At 44.6% G+C, this 18503-nt stretch overlaps 1 protein-coding gene across 2 annotated transcripts in view; it reads left to right on the top strand.

Annotated features, from left to right (window-relative positions):
- Positions 1–18503, top strand: part of znf536 (zinc finger protein 536) — a 209773-nt gene that overhangs the window by 97861 nt on the left and 93409 nt on the right. For both annotated transcript variants that reach the window (XM_053882289.1, XM_053882298.1), the window contains exon 5: positions 11871–14122. In XM_053882289.1, coding sequence (XP_053738264.1) covers positions 11872–14122 — 2251 coding nt within the window. In that variant the 5' untranslated portion in view covers position 11871. The remainder of the gene's footprint in view (positions 1–11870; positions 14123–18503) is intronic.

Genomic DNA, 18503 nt, shown 5'->3' with positions numbered 1-18503 from the left:
CGAGTGGAGAAGTATCTAGGGGCCTTTCCCAAGTGAGGGAGTAAGGGAGTCAGAGATTGGTCTGTGAATCGGTGCAGCAGGTGGTGGTATTGCATTCGCTCTACTACACTGTTGTGTGTGAGCTGAGCCAAAAGGCAAAGCTCTCTATTTACTGATCAGTCTTCATCCCGACCCTCACCTATGGTCACGAGCTGTGGGTCATGACCGAAGAACCAGATCCCAGATCCAAGCGGCTGAAATGAGTTTTCGCCGACGGGTGGCAGAGAGAGCGTGAGGAGCTCTGTCACTTGGGAGAGACTCGGAGTAGAGCCGCTGCTGAGACAGGTCAGTTGAGGTGATTCAGGCGTCTCCCCTGGAGGCCTCCCTTTGGAGGTGTTACAGGGACGGCCAGCTGAGAGGAGACCCAGGGGTCGACGCAGGAGCAGGTGGAGGGATGAGATCTCTTCACTCTTCACCAGTTGGATCTGCTGGATGTTGCCCAGGAGAAGGGCGTTTGGTGTGACCTTCGGAAGCTGCTGCCCTCGCGACCCGGCAACAGATAAGCAGATGAGGATGGATGGATGTTAAATTTATAGTTATTTTAGAGTGTTTTATTGGTATTGAATATTATCATAGAGCCAAACCATCACACAGAGCCCTCGGTTTATTTATTTATATTTAATAATAAGGGCAACATTTTGTGATTTGTCATCATGAACCTCAAAACCGGAGCAGACAAAGCCTTCAAAGAGGCACCAGACTGAAGAAGAAGGCATTTTAAAAGGGCAAAACACAAGTCCAGGCCACAGCTTTCAAGGGTGTCGTCAGTAAATCCACCTTTCATCCATGATAACTGACAGAGTACCACCTCATCTGACATGGCACTCTATGTTTCCAGTAATGAGTCTGGGTCAATCCTTCACGGAATGCCAGACCTCAGAGTCAGAGTTTGGTGAAAGCGACTCACATTTTCGCTCAGTCAGAACATCCAGACCCGAGTCCAAAAAGCAGCTGCTGTGTTTAAAAATTGAGTTACAATGTCGATTGAACCAATGTTTGGAGAATATTGACTCCTTCAATTCCCATTCCAGCCTGCAACAAACATATTCACCAACTTCTTCATGCTTACATCATGGTGCCATCGAGTGAGAGGTGGCCTGCTTCTTCTTTGCCTCTCATTTCCAAATCACATCTGTGTGCCTAAAAGCAGCGTGTCCTCAGGGTTTTTCCTTTTTTTTTTTCTAAAAGTTTGGATGGATAAACATGCTTGGCAATATCCCTGCGGCCCTACGCCCTCTCCCTCGAGGCCCCGCTAACGCACTTCCCCTTGTACAATTAGTGTGTAATAAATACATGCTAGCTTTAAAGTAGATAATGGTCTTCTCTCTCCCTTCACATTACGTGCCACATTAGCTTGGTGTAAATCTTTCTAAAGAGGGAGCGCAGATCAAAGTGGAGTTTCTTTTTCTTTCCTCCGTCTCTTCTTCCTCATGTGTGAAAACAATAGATGTTTCATTGAACAAATACATCTTAGTCCATGTAGAGAATCACAACCTTTTTTTCTTCTCAAGTCTCTACTTCCTGATGGCTTTGATAAGATTAGTTTGCTCTCTTAAACAGGAAGTGTGCAGCCTAAAGCGGGAACACACACACACACACACACACAAAAAAAAAGTCGAAACACAGCATGCCTGCGTAATAAGTTTCACTAGTTCTCAGGAAGCTAAAAGTTCCCTTCAAAACTCTCTCAGATTAGCGTGAAAGGAAGAGGAGTGGAGCGTTTGAAAGGAGGCAGGGAGTTTATCAAAGTGATGGAATAAAGAAAGATTTAACACGGCCATATTAAAAAGACATGCGGCAGTTTCAATATTTAAAAATCCCATTTGCTTCGACAGAAGCGCTTTTTCATTCAAGAGCATATGGCGGCGGTACCTGTACCCCGCGCCTCCCTCTTATCTCGCTCGCAGACGAGGAGCGCGTGAAGTGTGTGAGAAACTGGAGGGAAGGCGAAGGGGAAGGGGGGGGTTAAGGAAAAAGAGATACTTTCAAACAGACATTTGGACATTGAAGAATCATTCAATTATCGGCTCGGTGATGTAAAATAATTACCTGACTCTCTTCCTGTAATGAGCGGCGCTAATTAGCCGTAGACTTTTGTTTTAGTTGATAAAAAGCGAAAGTCCCAAACTCCCAACAGCAGAAGAGCCGTGAATAGAAACGTTGCATGCTGAGGATGCACCTCATCCGTTTCTGACACTCACACACAGAGAGGGAGAACGATCTTTACTCACTTGGCTTGAAGGCACCGTTTGCTTTGCATGTACTTTTCTGTAAACAGAAAAAGCCGACCCTTCGTCTCTTCATTAGCAGTGTGACAATTGAGTCTTAGTCAACAGCAGCCTCCTCCCCTTCGCCTTCACGCCATCTCAGGTTTGCCGCTCACCCACCTCTGAACCCTCCACCCATGGGCTGGAGCCATGAAGGTGTAAGCTTGTCGGCCCAGCAGGAGCAGAAGACGCAGGCAGTTATTTCAGATATTGTCTTTATTTAGTTTGCCACACTTCCTCTTCTTCGTTTTTTTTTTTTTTTTTTTTTACAATTGACTTCACTTTTTTCCGCAGTTCTGTGCGTTTGAAACAGGCATGTATCTGTTACACAACCCCCCGGAAAAAAAAAAAATAAAAATCAAAACAATAAACTTCATCGACACTAACTGAAGCCAAAACAAATGGTCACGTCAAGTTCAATAATGCCCTCCCTCTCTTTCACAAACCAAGGTCCCAAAAAGTTCTACTGCTCCAGTCTCATGGCCGTCTCTTTCAATGTGTCTTCATTTCTGAGCTCCCTTGGTTCATTGCGGCCATTACCAAGAGCTTGTAACTTTGCTGACAAGTCGGTTTTGCTGTATAGATGGTCAACATGAACAATTGGAGACCTAATAGCTGGGCACTTTCTTCGGAATTCATTGCCATTTAAACTCCATTTTGCAGTGAAATGATTTAATTCCCGCCACTTCCCTGAAAAGTAGATGGAAATGGCTTGGAAAATGATCTGCAGCATTTCAAGCAAATGAGCTTTAATGTGTAAATGTTCTGGATCGTCATGGTAAAAAAAAAAACACTATGTCGTCCAACGCTGTGATATACAAGGCACCTTTTGTCTTTTTTATCTGCTTTGTCACATTGATGTCTAACTTTCCCAAAAGGACAGTATCAGCAAACTGGCAAATATTGGTTTAAGCCTAAATGTCAGTGGCAGTTAGATTGAAGCCAACAACCGTATCAACAGAGTAAGCTGCAGCACCACCACCGGCGCTGCTGACGGCCGTATTAAAGCGGGATTGATGCAGTGTGCAAATGTGTGATGAGGCACGTTCACTATCATTATCATGTCAATTGCTGTAATTTTTATTTATTTTTGGGCTCCGGCTCTGTACCTTGCTAAGCAGAGGCTGCCGAACAAATCCACAGCGCTGTTAATCATGCGCTGATCGGGGTCCGCCACACATCTGCGGGTCATCGTCGGAGCGGTGCTAGGGATGGTTGTCACGAGGGGAAGCTTTGAGCTGCCCGCCTGTTTTTGGGGAGATGATTTTGCCGGATCAGAACAATGAACTGTGGGAATCCGTTTGTCCTGCATTGATCTCCCTCCCGTGGCACCCCCCGCTGCCCCCATGCTGACTGGTGGAAAGACCCTCAACAGCTTTTTTTTTCCCCCATCTTTGCCGCACTCCCTCCATGTGATTTCCTTTTCATTGCGAGGAGCCTCATAGTGATAAGCGGGGATGAGCTGAAAGCTGAACTACCTGTTGAAAGGAACCCTAAAACCTCCTCAATGACACATTGTTCGGAATGGGAGAGACGATACCTGGTTTCATATTTGTCAGCGATGTCCTTTACCATGCTGACCCTTGCATATTGTCCCAAATCCAACCTCAGCGCTCTCAAAATTTGTGCCTCCAATGTACAGTGATCCTGCGACAGGAGTTTATACCATTTCTGGTATGGGCATGTGGCCCGTTTTGGTCTGCAGCTTTCTTTGCCCCCCATGTTTGGCTTCATTCTGCGCTGGTTCTTGAGTCGTGTGCAGTTTTTTAAGATTCAAACAATATGTCTTGACACTCTCTGGCACGTCCTTACATTTAATGTTGCAGGACATGTTGCAGGAATCACCTGTCTCCTTGAAATGTGTGTCCTGGGCAAAGGTGGGAGTTTCAGTACCAACCTATTTTGGTGGGATGCCAAAGCTTCAGACAGTAGGACAGTCCTCTTGCACTGTGGACAAGGTGGAAACATTTTAGATGTGACAGAACGATGGCCCTGGATTAAGTCGGGATGAATGGTGGAGAGAGCTACGTAGACACAAGTAGGGAAGACGATTACCCTCAGCCAGGAGGAGGGTGTCTGACGGTGAGACACGAACCCATGTCCATCTACCATGAGGTGTCTTACAAAGCATTAGCTTCTGTTGCCTTTACATATATGAAGTTGCCTTTTGAGTCCTATACTGGCGACAATGGCAGCCTTCAGCGTTGCATATTGAACCATTGGCAGCGCAACAACAAGGTTGCGGTTAGGTAAGCCATGGGATGGCGCTCCATTCTACGTGTAACAACGTAATTGAAACGTTATTTCTGTCCCTTGCTATTCTCCACTTGCATGTTCCTCTTTGCGCTCCATGAGTTTTTTTTGTTTTTTTTTTGTCTCTCTCCGCCCCGCATGTGATGCTCCTTGTTCAATGTGCGACCCCCCCCCACCCGGAACGCTTCACAGGAAGGAAAGCATTATTTCAGCCGAAAGCGTATGTGTCAACATGTAACGCTGAGGTCTGCCTTTGTCGTCAGTATAGGACGCAAAAGTCCACTTTCTCAATATATGACGGCATGGGAGTGAGGATGGTTTGGGCTGTGGGCCGTTGGATCTTCGATCTGAGAAGAACAAGACAAAGGCAAATGGTTAGGTGGAAAACAATGCTTTAATATGAAACACATTATTTTCCATTAAACAACTATGACATGAACAGTCAGTCAGAAAACTAGTCTTGTCCTCGGTCTGCTGTAGCGACTCAAAACAGCTTCCCCCCTCCTGAGCAAAACAAGTCCACCCAAGGATGGCGAACATTTTCTTTAAAACAAGTGACACTGCGGGTCCCCAGCAGTCGCCGTGCTCTCGACATATTTAGCATTCAGCTCTCTCGGCGCGCGCAGCATATGGCAAACAGCCTCACTGTCCTTTTCAAAATCCGACTGCGGCTCTCGTCTCGTTAATGATTTGGTAGAAATATGATGGAATTCAGCACATTGTGAATGATGATTGATTTGTTTAACACAGTGAATTTGTTCATTAGGGCTTAATGAGGTATTGCATTGTGATTATTCGATGGGTTTTCGTGTCAATACATGACAAAATAACAAAGTAAAGTCCAACTAATGGCTTTTCGATCCCTCTTTTCTTAAATGTCAAAGGCAAGTTTGGCGACAACAGCCAGCAGACAATATGAGTTTATAATAGGTCACCGTCGCCGCTTGTCAAAGTGTCTTTCATTGCCTTCAATAATTCAGATGCTGACAATTAGAGGGGCACATACTGTAAATCCCTTATGCATTTGGGCCTTATGCTAATATTGATAAGGCAGAAATGAAACTGAAACACCATTGTGCTACAGATATGTATAATTAGACTGAGGCTTGTCGAGGGAAAAGCATGTGGAGGGAAAATACATTCAGAGAAACTAATCATTCGTGTGTGCGTGTGTGTTGTCGTGATGTTTTCCCGTGTACGCAGAGGCTCCTTTGACTGGTAACCAACTCCGCTGACTTGCGAGGCGGAATCCTTGCTTCCAATTTAGCAGTCGACAACTCGAATGCGACTTTTAGATGGATATGCTTTGTTTGTTGGAGGACCTCTTAGTGTTGTGTCGGACAATATTCAGGTCCATCTTTGTCGAGGCTGCTAAGCTGGTGGGGCTTCATGAAACAATGCTCTTTTTTCCAAGTCCACTAGATGGCGCTCTCTGCTCTAAAGTCAAAAAACCTTGCCCATCATTTTTTTAAGCGTTGCCTTCTGAGCTCTGAGTATTTTGTGTATCTTGCGAAGCCTCGCCATTAGAAAAGGGGCGGTAACACCAACCCGTATTGTGTCACTATGGTCTGATCCATCATCATATGCCATGTACCAAAGTTCTGAATGGAGAACTCATATTCAATTTCTATTAAATTCATCTTATTTCAGTAGAATACCTCACAGCCAACGATGTACTCAGTTGTTTTTTTTAATATACTCTGTTGTGTTCATGAAGTTCAAAGTCATATTGGCTGGATGAAATATATAAAACACTCACAAATGGGATACAATGTAAAGCATGAGGCATTTCATGGAATTTAAATTCCACTTCCCTCAATTCAAATTTGAAGTCCAATGCTACTTCCTGTTTGCCATCTCGCTATTCAAATCTATTTGGAATTCAATAGAAATTTGGGAGGAACGGAATGTTGTGCAAGTGCTCCACGTATAGTTTGATATTACTGAGTTCTTTTGTGAGCAGAACAGCCAGTAAAAGTGGTGTTTGAGTTGAAAGATTCCTGAGCAGAACCTTTACACCACAGAAACAGGGAAAAAAAATAAGCAGAATTGTATTGTTTTTCCTACATTAACACTTAGTTTGAAAGCAAGCTCTGTTTTTCCTTGCAATTTGCTTCAAAAACGACAAGTGTATATGTAAGTCAGATGTTTGATGTTCGTATTTGCCACCTACTTTTTACACTTTTTTGCCCTTTCAATTCTCAATTCTCTTATTTTTTATTGTTTTTAAATATTCTTCAGTAATATATCCAGAAATTACAAATGAATTATGATGGTTACACAGACCATTATATTTCATTCTTGGGGCATCCATGTTCCCTCACTATGAATTTTTTTTTAAAGAAGCAGGAAAACACCTGCTCCTGTTTTAACCGCAGAATAAGTCAACATCAGAGAGGAGCAGCGGCAGGACGGCCTCAGAGGCATTTCTGCATGAGAACCAATAGCTTTAATGAGTTGACATTGAGCTCCATGCCAGGATGTGATAAGGTTTTAAAGGTCCCAGTAAGAGCACATTCTGGAACAATGAAGTGGAGTGGCAAACACTACATGGCAGCAACAAAGTGGTGTCAACTCTTTCATTAATTCTATCGGTAAGAAGCCTTTCATCTTTGAAAGGCACAATGCCGTTGCAGACTGTGTGTATTTATTCTTTTTTTTTTTTTTTTTCCCCACATTTTTATCTGACTGTCAAATGTACAACAAAAGTCAGGAAGGTGTCAGAGCAGGAAGAGCTGTTTCGCAGGCAGCCATTTGATAGTCTTTTAGAGGGCATGCTGAATTGTTGTCGGTGTTCTCGCCTCGGCTCGCGCACGTCTGCCTTCCCACTTGTACGCCACCCTCAAACTCCCCTGCATGTGTGTGTTGATATGAGCAGAGGGGGGATGTCACACAAGAAATGTCCTTTTTAATCAGGGGAAAAAATATAAAATGACTCGGGAGCAGGGCGAGCATATTAATGTGGCTCATTTGCATACGCTCGTCAGCCAGGATACGTTCATAAAAAACACACACACACACACAAACTGGATTTGTCAGTTCATTTCACATTACTCCATTGTCTATCTGCCTTTGTTATATGTTAAAAGATAAAGGCAGGAATCAAATTGAAGAAAAGGGCACGCTGCTATCTCCACAAATGAGCAACAGCTCATCAGCCCAGTTTAAATCACAGATTTCTATTCCAAAAGGCAGGCGTCTCCGTAAAATAAGGGAGACATTTAAATAAGGTCCCCTCCGAAACAAGCACCAGGCCGTCAGACAAATACTAATGAAAAACCATGCAAAGTTCCGTCAACATTTACTGTTCCTTTCGTGGAGATTCACAGTTTTTATATTTCCTTTTTTTGGGGTAGGATCCATTAGTAGCTGAAGCAGAAAAAAACATTGAAAAAGACAGCAATGAGGAAAGCAAGATGGTCGTAAAGGGAGCCAACCTCCAAATAGGGGGAACCGTAAGAGAAACTGTTGACATGAAACACAGTTCCTTGGCATATTTTCACAAGTAAACCAATAGTACATATTTCTATTGCCTCATATTCTGCCTGTGTTGTGTTCTGACGGTATTATTTTTAGGGGAAATTGAACGGCAGACTTTGCGGCAGCCACTAGTGATGGGCAGATGACGTATCATGAAGCAGTATTGATGAAACAGCGTGCTAGTTTGCAGAGGCCACTAGATGGCGATCTTGGTTTAGAAATGATGTGAGGTTTCATTGAATGAGTTCAAACAGGTTCCAGCAAACAGTGCCACCCGGTGGACTCTGAAAATCAGGACACTGTTTCATGAAACCTCATCTGCCCATCGCTACCTGTCGAGCCCTATGGAACTGGTGTTGACTTAAAGCAAAACCGGTGTTTCCGTTTACGACATGTCAATATCAAGATGTCTGGAAAACCACCTCATGGTCGTGCAAACCATTTTTTTCCGAAAATGTTTCTCCTAACACAATCTTATTGCAGAATTTGGGTTTTTAACGGTAACGGAAACAGCTATAACCAGTTGGTAAACTTGTCGATGTCCGACGAATCGGCGAATGAAAGATGTCATCAAACGTTGACCACACAGGAAGACAGCAATTTGTTACCAAAGTTAGCGCTTAGCTTGGTTATTTTGCATTTTCCAACTGATCTGGTCGTAGTTGGAAGATCCAAGGTTGCAGCCCCAAATGATCAAGCAGCTTTTAGCAAAACCTTGGAATGGACTTCCTGCATATCTAAGTACAGGAAACACATGTGTTTAGCTTTGCCCTCACACCCAGCACTGCAGTGGGGACCGGCTCATCCTCAGTAACTCTGGCAGGTAACAGGGGAGATTCTGTCTCTCTTCAGTGTCAAGCGCTCTTTGACCTGCGTCTGAGAAAAGTGTCTTCTTCATATTTTCTTTTTGTATCCTATGAACTGCACTGCCCGCTTGTACATGTCAAAAACATGGTATATATATTTATGTATGTGTGGCTTAACTGTGACCTGAGGATTATTCTCAATGTTGGGTCAGCAGCTCCACTTTCGCCTGTAAAGCAACGGCATTATCTCTTTAACACGCCCCGCCGGAGTGTAAATATGCACGCGGGAAGACGTAAATGCGAACGCAGAGGTCAGCCCACAAGTGTCACATTCCATCTGACACAAGTGGAAGCCAGTCACAGAGTCTGATTCATGTGGACCAGATAACAATCCGGCATCATCAGTGTGTTGGAGGGGTCAGCCGCTAAGAGAACAGGCGCCTCTTGTGCCGGCTCACCTCCTACTGGTGGCAGAGAGGAGGAGGGAACATTCAAGTAAAACTCAAAACAAATGGTTCAAACACAACACAGTGTCCTCTGAGCCTTAGCATTACACTGTCTGTGAGGGAGGGAGGGAAGGAGGGAGGGTATGCAGTCCTCTTTGAGCATGTATAATAAACATACTGCGTGTGTATGGATGTTTAAAGGGGCCATCAATTCAATGGTGCTTTTGAAAAGAAAAAATGTCCCTGCTTAATTATGCTGCCTCCTTTGAATCCATCTTTTGTTGCGGCCTCATAGAGTCGTGTTCTGTAATATGACAGATTTTTTAAAAAGTTGGAGAAGGTTTGCATCCAGTAGTGTTTTATTCAAGACGGTGTCAAGGCCAATAGAGATGCCAAGACAAAGAGAAATGAGAGAAAAATGAGAGACATTTTTTTCAAATTAAGGCATGAACGAAAATGCTATCAATGGAAACAACTTGTTCTGTAATTTGCGGACTGGCTGCTACTTCTTTTTCGCGGTCTGAACCCTGCAGCTTATACAGCGATTTGGCTAATATGGATTTTTCCATATTTTTCCAAAGAGCCTCATGCTGCCAAAACATTGAGCCTGGTCACATCAAACCCATGACATCACAGGCGTTTATTGACCTTAAAGCGCTCAAAACGCGCTGTTTTCACCCACGCATCCGTAGCTCCGCCCACAGAGCCGATCTCCTGGAGGAGCGGAGACGAGAAGAAGCAGCTGAGACCAGCTGTGGTGTCGGAACTTGGGACACATTTTGAGCGCTTTAATGTCAATAAAAGATGTGAGGAGTTGATGATTCCAGTTCAGAACATTGGCCAGTTTGATTCATGAGTCAGTCTCCATGCTGGAGCCCGTTTTCCAAACTAGTTTAGAAGTGATCCTCATGCATTTTTAAGCCTTTCTACGGTGCAGACAGCACCACTGCACCCGCACAAGATCTATTTTCCTTCTTAGATTTGGTAGTGAGGCTAATATTTTGTTGCGCTTTATAGTACGGAAATTACAGTAGCTTGATCTATGTTCAGTTGGATCTCCATCTCTGTCAGCTGTTTGCGCGGTTTACGTCAGGTAATATGTAGACAATAATGACATTTGTTTTTATTTTATCCAATGTTTATCTTCAAAAGTCAAATGTTCATTCTGCTAGACCTGTATGTAAGTCACAAACAGCCCAACAACAGCTCCTCTCTGTTCCACAGTGAACTTGTGTTCCGTGCGGCCTCCTGTTAAAAAGAAAAAAAAAAAAAAAAAAAAAAAAAGAGCACATTTTGACGATTATACTCATGAGTTACAGCCTTGCTCCTGCCACCGTTACCAGGCAGCATGCTAATCTGCTTAATGAGATATTATACAATATTGTGTTGACCAAAGCAAAAGCATGCTTATTGTTGTGCAAGGATTGACCCCTTCAGCAGCCAAAAGGAAGTGTGCGCGTCGATGTTTATACCTCCCCATCTGGAGAACAGATGGATCTGCTTTAAAGCCGCGTTATTATTTTTTAATACATCTTCACTGATTTAACACATAGCAACTGAAATGTGGTTCCATGTCACGAGGCGCGTAATCTCACGAATGTGGCGTTGAATAAATTAGAAACTCTTTTAATATCGCCAACTGTTGTGTTCTCTGGCCTTAACAGAAACTATCAAAGGTAGTAATGATAGCAGAGGGGGAGGGTGGGGGGTGGGGGGGTAGTAAGCGTGCGGAGAAAGTGAGAAGCCATTTGCATCAGATGTCGCCAGGCTTTTTAATGGAATATTGCACAGAGACAAGTGTTGTGTCACCCAGATAAGAGTCTGCTATTTACTGTGAGTAACCCCTTAGTTTTAAGTGCTTTTGTTAATATCCTAATTGTAGTATTACGCTTGCTTCCTGACAATGCAGCCGCTCCATTTCATTAAGGCGTGTAATTAAAGGAATTCTGATAGGATGGCAACAAGTCGATTAATTATACACCGCTCACTGTGTTTACAGAGTCATTACTTCAAAATACACTTTGGGAAACTTCTAAAGGGTAAGGCAGGTGGCGCCGACACCGGCCAACAGACCGGACGTGTTGGCACTGTAGTACCTGAAGAAAAAAGTATATTAACGTGAAGAACAAATGTAGTTCTTCAAATTCATCATTTACCACACAAAAGACACAAGGACATTTTCTGAAAAGATTTTGAAGCTTGTTCCTGATCTAACACTATTCTGTAGTGATGCTGAAGATGAGGCATCATGAAGCAGTGTTGCAGGATTGTAGAAAGAGTGTCTTCATTTTTTGCTTTAGAAATGATGTGAGGTTTCATTGAATTAGTTGTTCAAGTCCAAACATTTTAGGGCAAACACTGCCACCTGGTGGACTCTGAAACCGTTTCATGAAGCCTCATCAACACTTCAGTAGCGTGTCATGAAACTTCCACCCATCACAACTACCTCGGTATTGTCATGCAATGGCATCCAATGTCCACGTTTTTTGTCAAATAACTTCCTGTCTTTAACCTTGTCGTTTTTTCCACAGCTATATTCAGAGAGTGACACTCAGTGTTTCAATTTCTCTTTGTTGCAGGATGGAGGATTCAAGTTTGTGCCTTGGTGTATCGTCAGCTGTGTCTGACGCTGATGCTCACCTGAGCAGCGCCGTGTTAAATGGCCGTTACCCCATCAGTCAGAAGCTTCACCAGCTCACTGCCCAGCTTGGACACGCCTTCCCCGACCTGCATCGCCCTCAGCAAATCCCTGAAGAGAAGGCGGCCGCTCCTTTGGACGAGAAGTCCCACCACGCAGCCCTGGCCAGTCAACCAATCAGTAGTCAGATGGCGCTGTTGGCCAATCAGCTCAATCGAGACATTGACGCCGGCGCGTTGAGTGGGTTGAACGGCCGCGTTGACCTGCAGCAGTTTCTCAATGGCCAAAACTTGGGCATCATGTCCCAAATGAATGATATTGAAGATGATGCCCGCAAGAACAGGAAGTATCCATGCCCTCTGTGTGGCAAACGCTTTCGCTTCAACAGCATCCTGTCCCTGCACATGCGCACCCACACGGGGGAGAAGCCTTTCAAGTGCCCGTACTGTGACCACCGGGCCGCTCAAAAGGGTAACCTAAAGATCCACCTGCGCACCCATAAGCTTGGCAACCTGGGCAAGGGTCGTGGCCGTGTCCGGGAAGAGAACAGGCTGCTACATGAGCTGGAGGAGAGGGCCATTCTGAGGGATAAGCAGATGAGGGGCAGCGGAGGTCTTCTTCAGCCGGCTCCGACAACTCAGCTCAATCTCAGCAGCAACAACACCCATCAGCTGGGATCGGCATGTGGCCTCTTACCTCCCGCTGGTCTTGCCACTTCGGACGCAGTTTCACAGCTATCGACCTCACCCAAACCTGTCAGCACCCAGGACGACCAGTCTCTGAATCCAGCCCAGGGATTCCGCTGCACCTTCTGCAAAGGTAAATTCAAGAAGCGAGAAGAGTTGGACCGCCACATCCGTATTCTCCATAAGCCCTATAAATGCACTCTGTGTGAATTTGCTGCCTCGCATGAAGAAGAGCTGATCAGCCACGTGGAGAAGGCCCACATCACAGCTGAGACAACCCAGGGTCAGGGCATTGGTGGCTCTGGCGGGATGCAAATGGCCACTGAGTTTCGTTGTGATGTGTGTGGTCAGGTGTTCAGCCAAGCCTGGTTCCTTAAGGGTCACATGCGCAAACACAAAGATTCCTTTGAGCACTGCTGTCAAATCTGTGGCCGCCGTTTCAAGGAACCCTGGTTTTTGAAGAACCACATGAAGGTGCATCTCAATAAGCTAGCCATCAAGAGCAAGCCACCTCAGCCCAGCGAGCAGGATATGGCAGCTGTCAATAGCATGAGCAACCTTGCTCAGGACGCTCATGCCAACCTTTATTCCCGCTACATCTCTTGTCTTCAGGGCGGCTTTCTCTCCCCTGATAAACAGGGTCTAAGTGAGCACCAAATGTTGGCAAAAGCAGGGATCGCCATGAAGGAAAAGGAGATGTTAGGGAAGCTGCTGGGGCCCATGGCAGCAGGAATTGGACACGGTCTAGGGGAAAATGAAAAGCGCTCACTTCTGGGTTGTCTTAACCTTGTGCCACCACTGAAGTCGAGCTGCATGGAGCGCCTCCAAGCTGCTGCTAAAGTTGCAGAGATGGATTCCCTCAATAGCTACCAAGCCTGGCAGATAATGGCTCGTGGAATGGCCATGGACAGGGCCTTCATGCCCAAAGAGCAGCAGCATCCAGGGCAAGAGGATGAGATGACCGGTGCAATGGCAGCACTTTCCAAGGAAAAAGACTTTTCTTTAATTGCCTCCACTGATAACTCAAAGCAAAAACAGCTCTCTGAGGCGTTGCACGGCTCGAAAGCCGGCAGCGGGGCGATGATGTCAATGAAAGAGGACGGACGAAGTTTCGAAACTCACCGTGATTTAATGCCTCACCATGTCGGTGTTGACAACGCCGGAAGCCTGGCGGGCCTGGGGAACCACAACATGGACTTTGCTCTGTCCAATCTGAAAGAGAAGCCATCCGAGTGCCCAGACTGTGGCCGGGTCTTCAGGTCCTACCATCAGATGGTTGTCCACTCTCGCATCCATGGCAAAGACCGGAGAGGCCTCGAGGAGGTTCTCCAACAGCAAGGCCTGGACGAACGTCGCGGGTCAGCGAGCGATCCTGAGTCCCAGTCGATAAGCCGGTCCACAACCCCTGGGTCATCGAATGTGACGGAGGAGAGTGTAGCGGGAGGAGGACATTCGCAGACGGGAAGCGTCCAGGATGACAGCCCACATCCTTCTTCACCATCTTCAGGTAGGTGCAAATAGATACAGAAAGGCTGATTCATGGAAAATTCACAAGGTTACCCTCAGAACACTCCTCACCATCTTATCGCGAAAAAAAAACAAAATGGCTGTGTCTGTCAGACTTTCAAAGAAACTGTCTCCATCTTCTTTGGGCTTCTCCCTTCAGTGGTGGCCACAGCGGATCATCTTCCTCCATCTCCCCCTGTCCTCTGCTTCCTCTTCTCTCACACCTACAGACCTCATGAGGTCCTCCTTCACCACCTTCATCAGTCTCCTCTGTGGCCTTCCTCTCCACCTTCTGCCTGGCAGTTCCAACCTCAACATCTTCATCTACCAATGTACTGGCTCTCTCTCTCTCTCCTCTGTACATGTCTTTTCAACATCTTCATCTTCTTTTTCCTTCGACTTCTCCCTTCAGTGGTGGCCACAGTAGATCATCTTCCTCCATCTCCATCTGTCCTCTGCTTCCTCTTCTCTCAAACCTACAAACCTCATGTCCTCCTTCACCACCTCCATCACTCTCCTCTTTGGCCTTCCTGTCCACCTTCTGCCTGGCAGTTCCAACCTCAACATCTTCATCTACCAATGGAGTGGCTCTCTCTCTCCTCTGTACATGTCTTTTAAACATCTTCTTCTTCGTTCTCTGTGGGCTTCTCCCTTCAGTGGTGGCCACAGTAGATCATCTTCCTCCATCTATCCTCTGCTTCCTCTTCTCTCAAACCTACAAACCTCATGTCCTCCTTCACCACCTCCATCAATCTCCTCTTTGGCCTTCCTCTCCACCTTCTGCCTGGCAGTTCCAACCTCAACATCTTCATCTACCAATGTCCTGGCTCTCTCTCTCTCCTCTGTACATGTCCAAACCATCTCCATCCAGCCTCTCTGACTTGGTCTCCTAAACACCTGAGCACATGTGCTGTCCCTCTGATCCTATCATCATCCTGCTCACTCCCAGAGAGAAGCTCGGCATCTTCATCTCTGCTACCTCCAGCTCTGCCTCCTGTCTTCTCCTCAGTGCCACTGTTTCCAAACCATACAACATTGCTGGCCTCACCACCCTTTTGGACACTTTCCCTTTCATCCTTGCCGACACCCTTTTGTCACACCTGACACTTTTCTCCAATGATTCCATCCTGCCTGCACCCGCTTCTTCGCCTCTTTCTCACACTCTCCATGGCCCTGGACAGTTGAGGCTCAGTACTTCAAAGCCTCCACCTTCTTTATCTCTGCATCCTGTAACCTCACCTGTCCACTCCCTCTCATTCATTCTCTTTCAAAGAAACTGTGTCAGCATTTATTCAATTTCAGGGATACACGCGCAACATCTTAGTGAACAGCTCCTTCATTATTCAAGTGCATTACTCGAGCGTTAAACCTCCTTCAATGTGGACGGAATTCCTTGTTGATGGTGAGCTGTTCTTGATCCGAGTGGAGAATAAGTAAAGCGCACAGGGACAAACTTGCTTTAAAACCGCGATGAATAAACACTGCCTTGTAAACACTTGCTTCTCCATGCCTCGCAAGCGCCGGCCGGCCGGGGCGAGATAAGTGTATGTTTAGTCGGATTAAGCGAGGCTCGTTGCTAATGATTACACAAGTTTTTAAAGGTAACTTTCGCTGGCTCCTCGGGGCAGCGCAGAAGCGCGCTCAGTAATTAGGTCACGACGACGCGATAATCAGTCAGTTTAAGCTAAACAAGACACTAATTAAAGATATACATATAAAGCAGGTCAAAAAAAAAAAAAAAAAAATGGTGAACTTCATTTGCTAGACGCCAAGATGTGCTTTTAAGTCTTTGAGAAGGGAAATATAAATAAATATGAATCAGAGTGGCTTAGCTTAAGGCTGTAAGCAACTTAATTCCACCAGTGGAGACAAAATTGTTTATTTATTCACAGAGGCATGAAGTCCTTATCATGCCTGTGTAGTGCGATGGGTTTGTACATGGGACGGGCGATGTTTATTTTAATCTAAGAAATAATAACAGACAAACCCCCCACCCCAATTAGGAATTAATGAAAATGAGAGTGAGATAAAAACCTATTTTCTTTATAGAGACTATTAAACATAACACTTTCTCAACAGGGTGGGGGTGCAGTGGATGTAATTATCTTCTGAATTTTAATGCTGAGACCCCCCCACCACCGCCGCCCCGCCCACCCTCTCCCTCCTCAGCGTCTCTCTGTCTGTCTCTTTTGACTTCACTACTTTGAATCTGATGAGAAAAATAAAGACTTTACGGTTTAAGATGAACAGTTTGTGGGGGAAAATGGAAGTAGAAATAACTGAAGTGAGTGCATCAACAAAGACTGAGTAAAGCCATATATTGAAAGTCTTTAAGTGCCAACTTAAGAGAGAAAAAAATGAGTTTTAGCAGGAATTATGACATAATCCTTACACCAATAATGAGTGGGAATCTTCTGATATCCGGTATTTGTCACCTTGAGCGACCGCGGCAGTCTTTCTTTGGAAGTGGGTATCAAGCTGAAGCCATTAGCGTAGCAGCTCAGTACCCTTCAATTAGCTTAGGTTCAAAAAGAGTGGTTGATCCTTGAGAAAGCCTTTTTCAGTGGCCAAGAAAATCACGTACCTCAGGTCCAGTTTGTCCAAATAAAGTGAGAAAGATTCACTGCTTGACAGGAAGCTGAAGTTAGCTTCATACTTTTAGATGCTAAGTTGGAAAAACAGGAAGGTGAGTTTTGGCGTGGTCCGATTGGAGGGAAAACAAACTCTATGGAAGTTGAAATTGGAAGACTTGAGACTGAAATGTGTGTCTCATGATGGAAGGTGTCATGTATTTTGTACTGTACCAGTGAAAAACACAGCATGGCTAAAGTACCTTTATCTGAATATCTCAGACTCTTTTCAGGCTGAAATGAAACGTGTGCGCTACACACTTGCGTGCGTGTGTGCCGAGCTTCTGCCCTGCCACCTACCCGCAGCAATTTTGCTTTAAAGTTGAATTATAGTAATCAACAATAACATCTCAACTGTGAAAGAAGGTCAACACCACCGCTTTTGTCTTTGAGGCGGCACTTGTTTAAAAGCAATGAGTGTGTGGGGGGGGGGAAGATAAAAAAAAAAAAAAAAAGCAGAAAAACAAAAGGCCCTCTGTCAAAGATGTCCTTTTAAAGAGCGCCCTCTTACAAAATAGCTCTCTGGCTAACCTTGAACCGCTTCTTTTGTTCGCACAATTACTTTTGAAATAGAGAGATAATTATGCCCATCATCTTTTTTTTTTTATATTAATATTTTTTTTGTACTCTGAATGACAAAATGGCGGCGTTCACCGTGCAGGGTTTCAGCTGTTTTTTTTTGGCAGCTTTGATGCTAAAATAACCCACCAATGCAAATCTACTTTAAGCACAACATTGTCCCTTTCTTCCCAATTTAGAGGCAAATCTAGCTAAGCATTTTAAGAATAGGCTTTAGAGCCATGAAAGACCTCGAGGGCTGTGCCCGGACGATGAGCACCTCTACAACCAACCCCGTTTAAACCCACTCCCACCTTTTAGCTGGCGGCTATAAGACTCTAGATCTTCCTGCCGCATGAGAATCCACCATGTTCCATTTTTTTTTCCCCCCCGTCTAAAGACGAACAGCGTTTTAACATGGCAAGGATTAGCCCGCATATCCCAGGGTCTTTAGCGCGGCTCAGCTAAACAGGCAAAATTCTTGCTCCATACAAATTAAAATTGGATTTGCTTACTCGAAGCCTTCGGTTATAAAGCGTGAATATTCATCTTAGTCGATCGTAACATCGTGGGTGTAAGCACACATTCCGACAAACTGTTGCTGTGTAATTACTTCAACATTAACACAGATGCACAGTAAGATCAGTGTCATCGTGTGAATTCAGAGCGAGTAATGAGATCATCTGCAATTGGAGAATCGTGAACCACTGTTTTATTTATTTAATTTTTATTGTCTCAAAGAATAAAATTCTTCCTACCACAGTACTCTACCAGGACTATTGAAACAATGTTGTAAGATATATATATATATATATATATATATATATATATATATATATATATATATATATATATATATATATATATATATATATATATATGGTCCACTGATGCACAAGACACATGGCAGGTAGGAAGATAACAACAACAACAAACATGGAGGAATCATCACTGAACAAAAGCATCTGTTTGCTTTGGTTCAGGGAGGTTTTTCACTACACAATGTCCAGGGTTTCCACCACTCTGAATGGACTTGGAATTTTTATAACATTGAAATTCTTATACAAATATTTTCAAGATATTAAAAGAGCTTCAGTTTAAATATTGTCAAACTGATGCAAAATAAACAATGTTTTGTTGTTTAAATGTATGTATGTGTAATATACCAAATTCATTCAAATTGAAAAATGTGGC

This window comes from Synchiropus splendidus, chromosome 1 (assembly GCF_027744825.2).
Source record: "Synchiropus splendidus isolate RoL2022-P1 chromosome 1, RoL_Sspl_1.0, whole genome shotgun sequence".
Taxonomy (NCBI): Eukaryota; Metazoa; Chordata; class Actinopteri; order Syngnathiformes; family Callionymidae; genus Synchiropus; species Synchiropus splendidus.
This window is presented reverse-complemented; position numbering and strand designations above follow the sequence as displayed.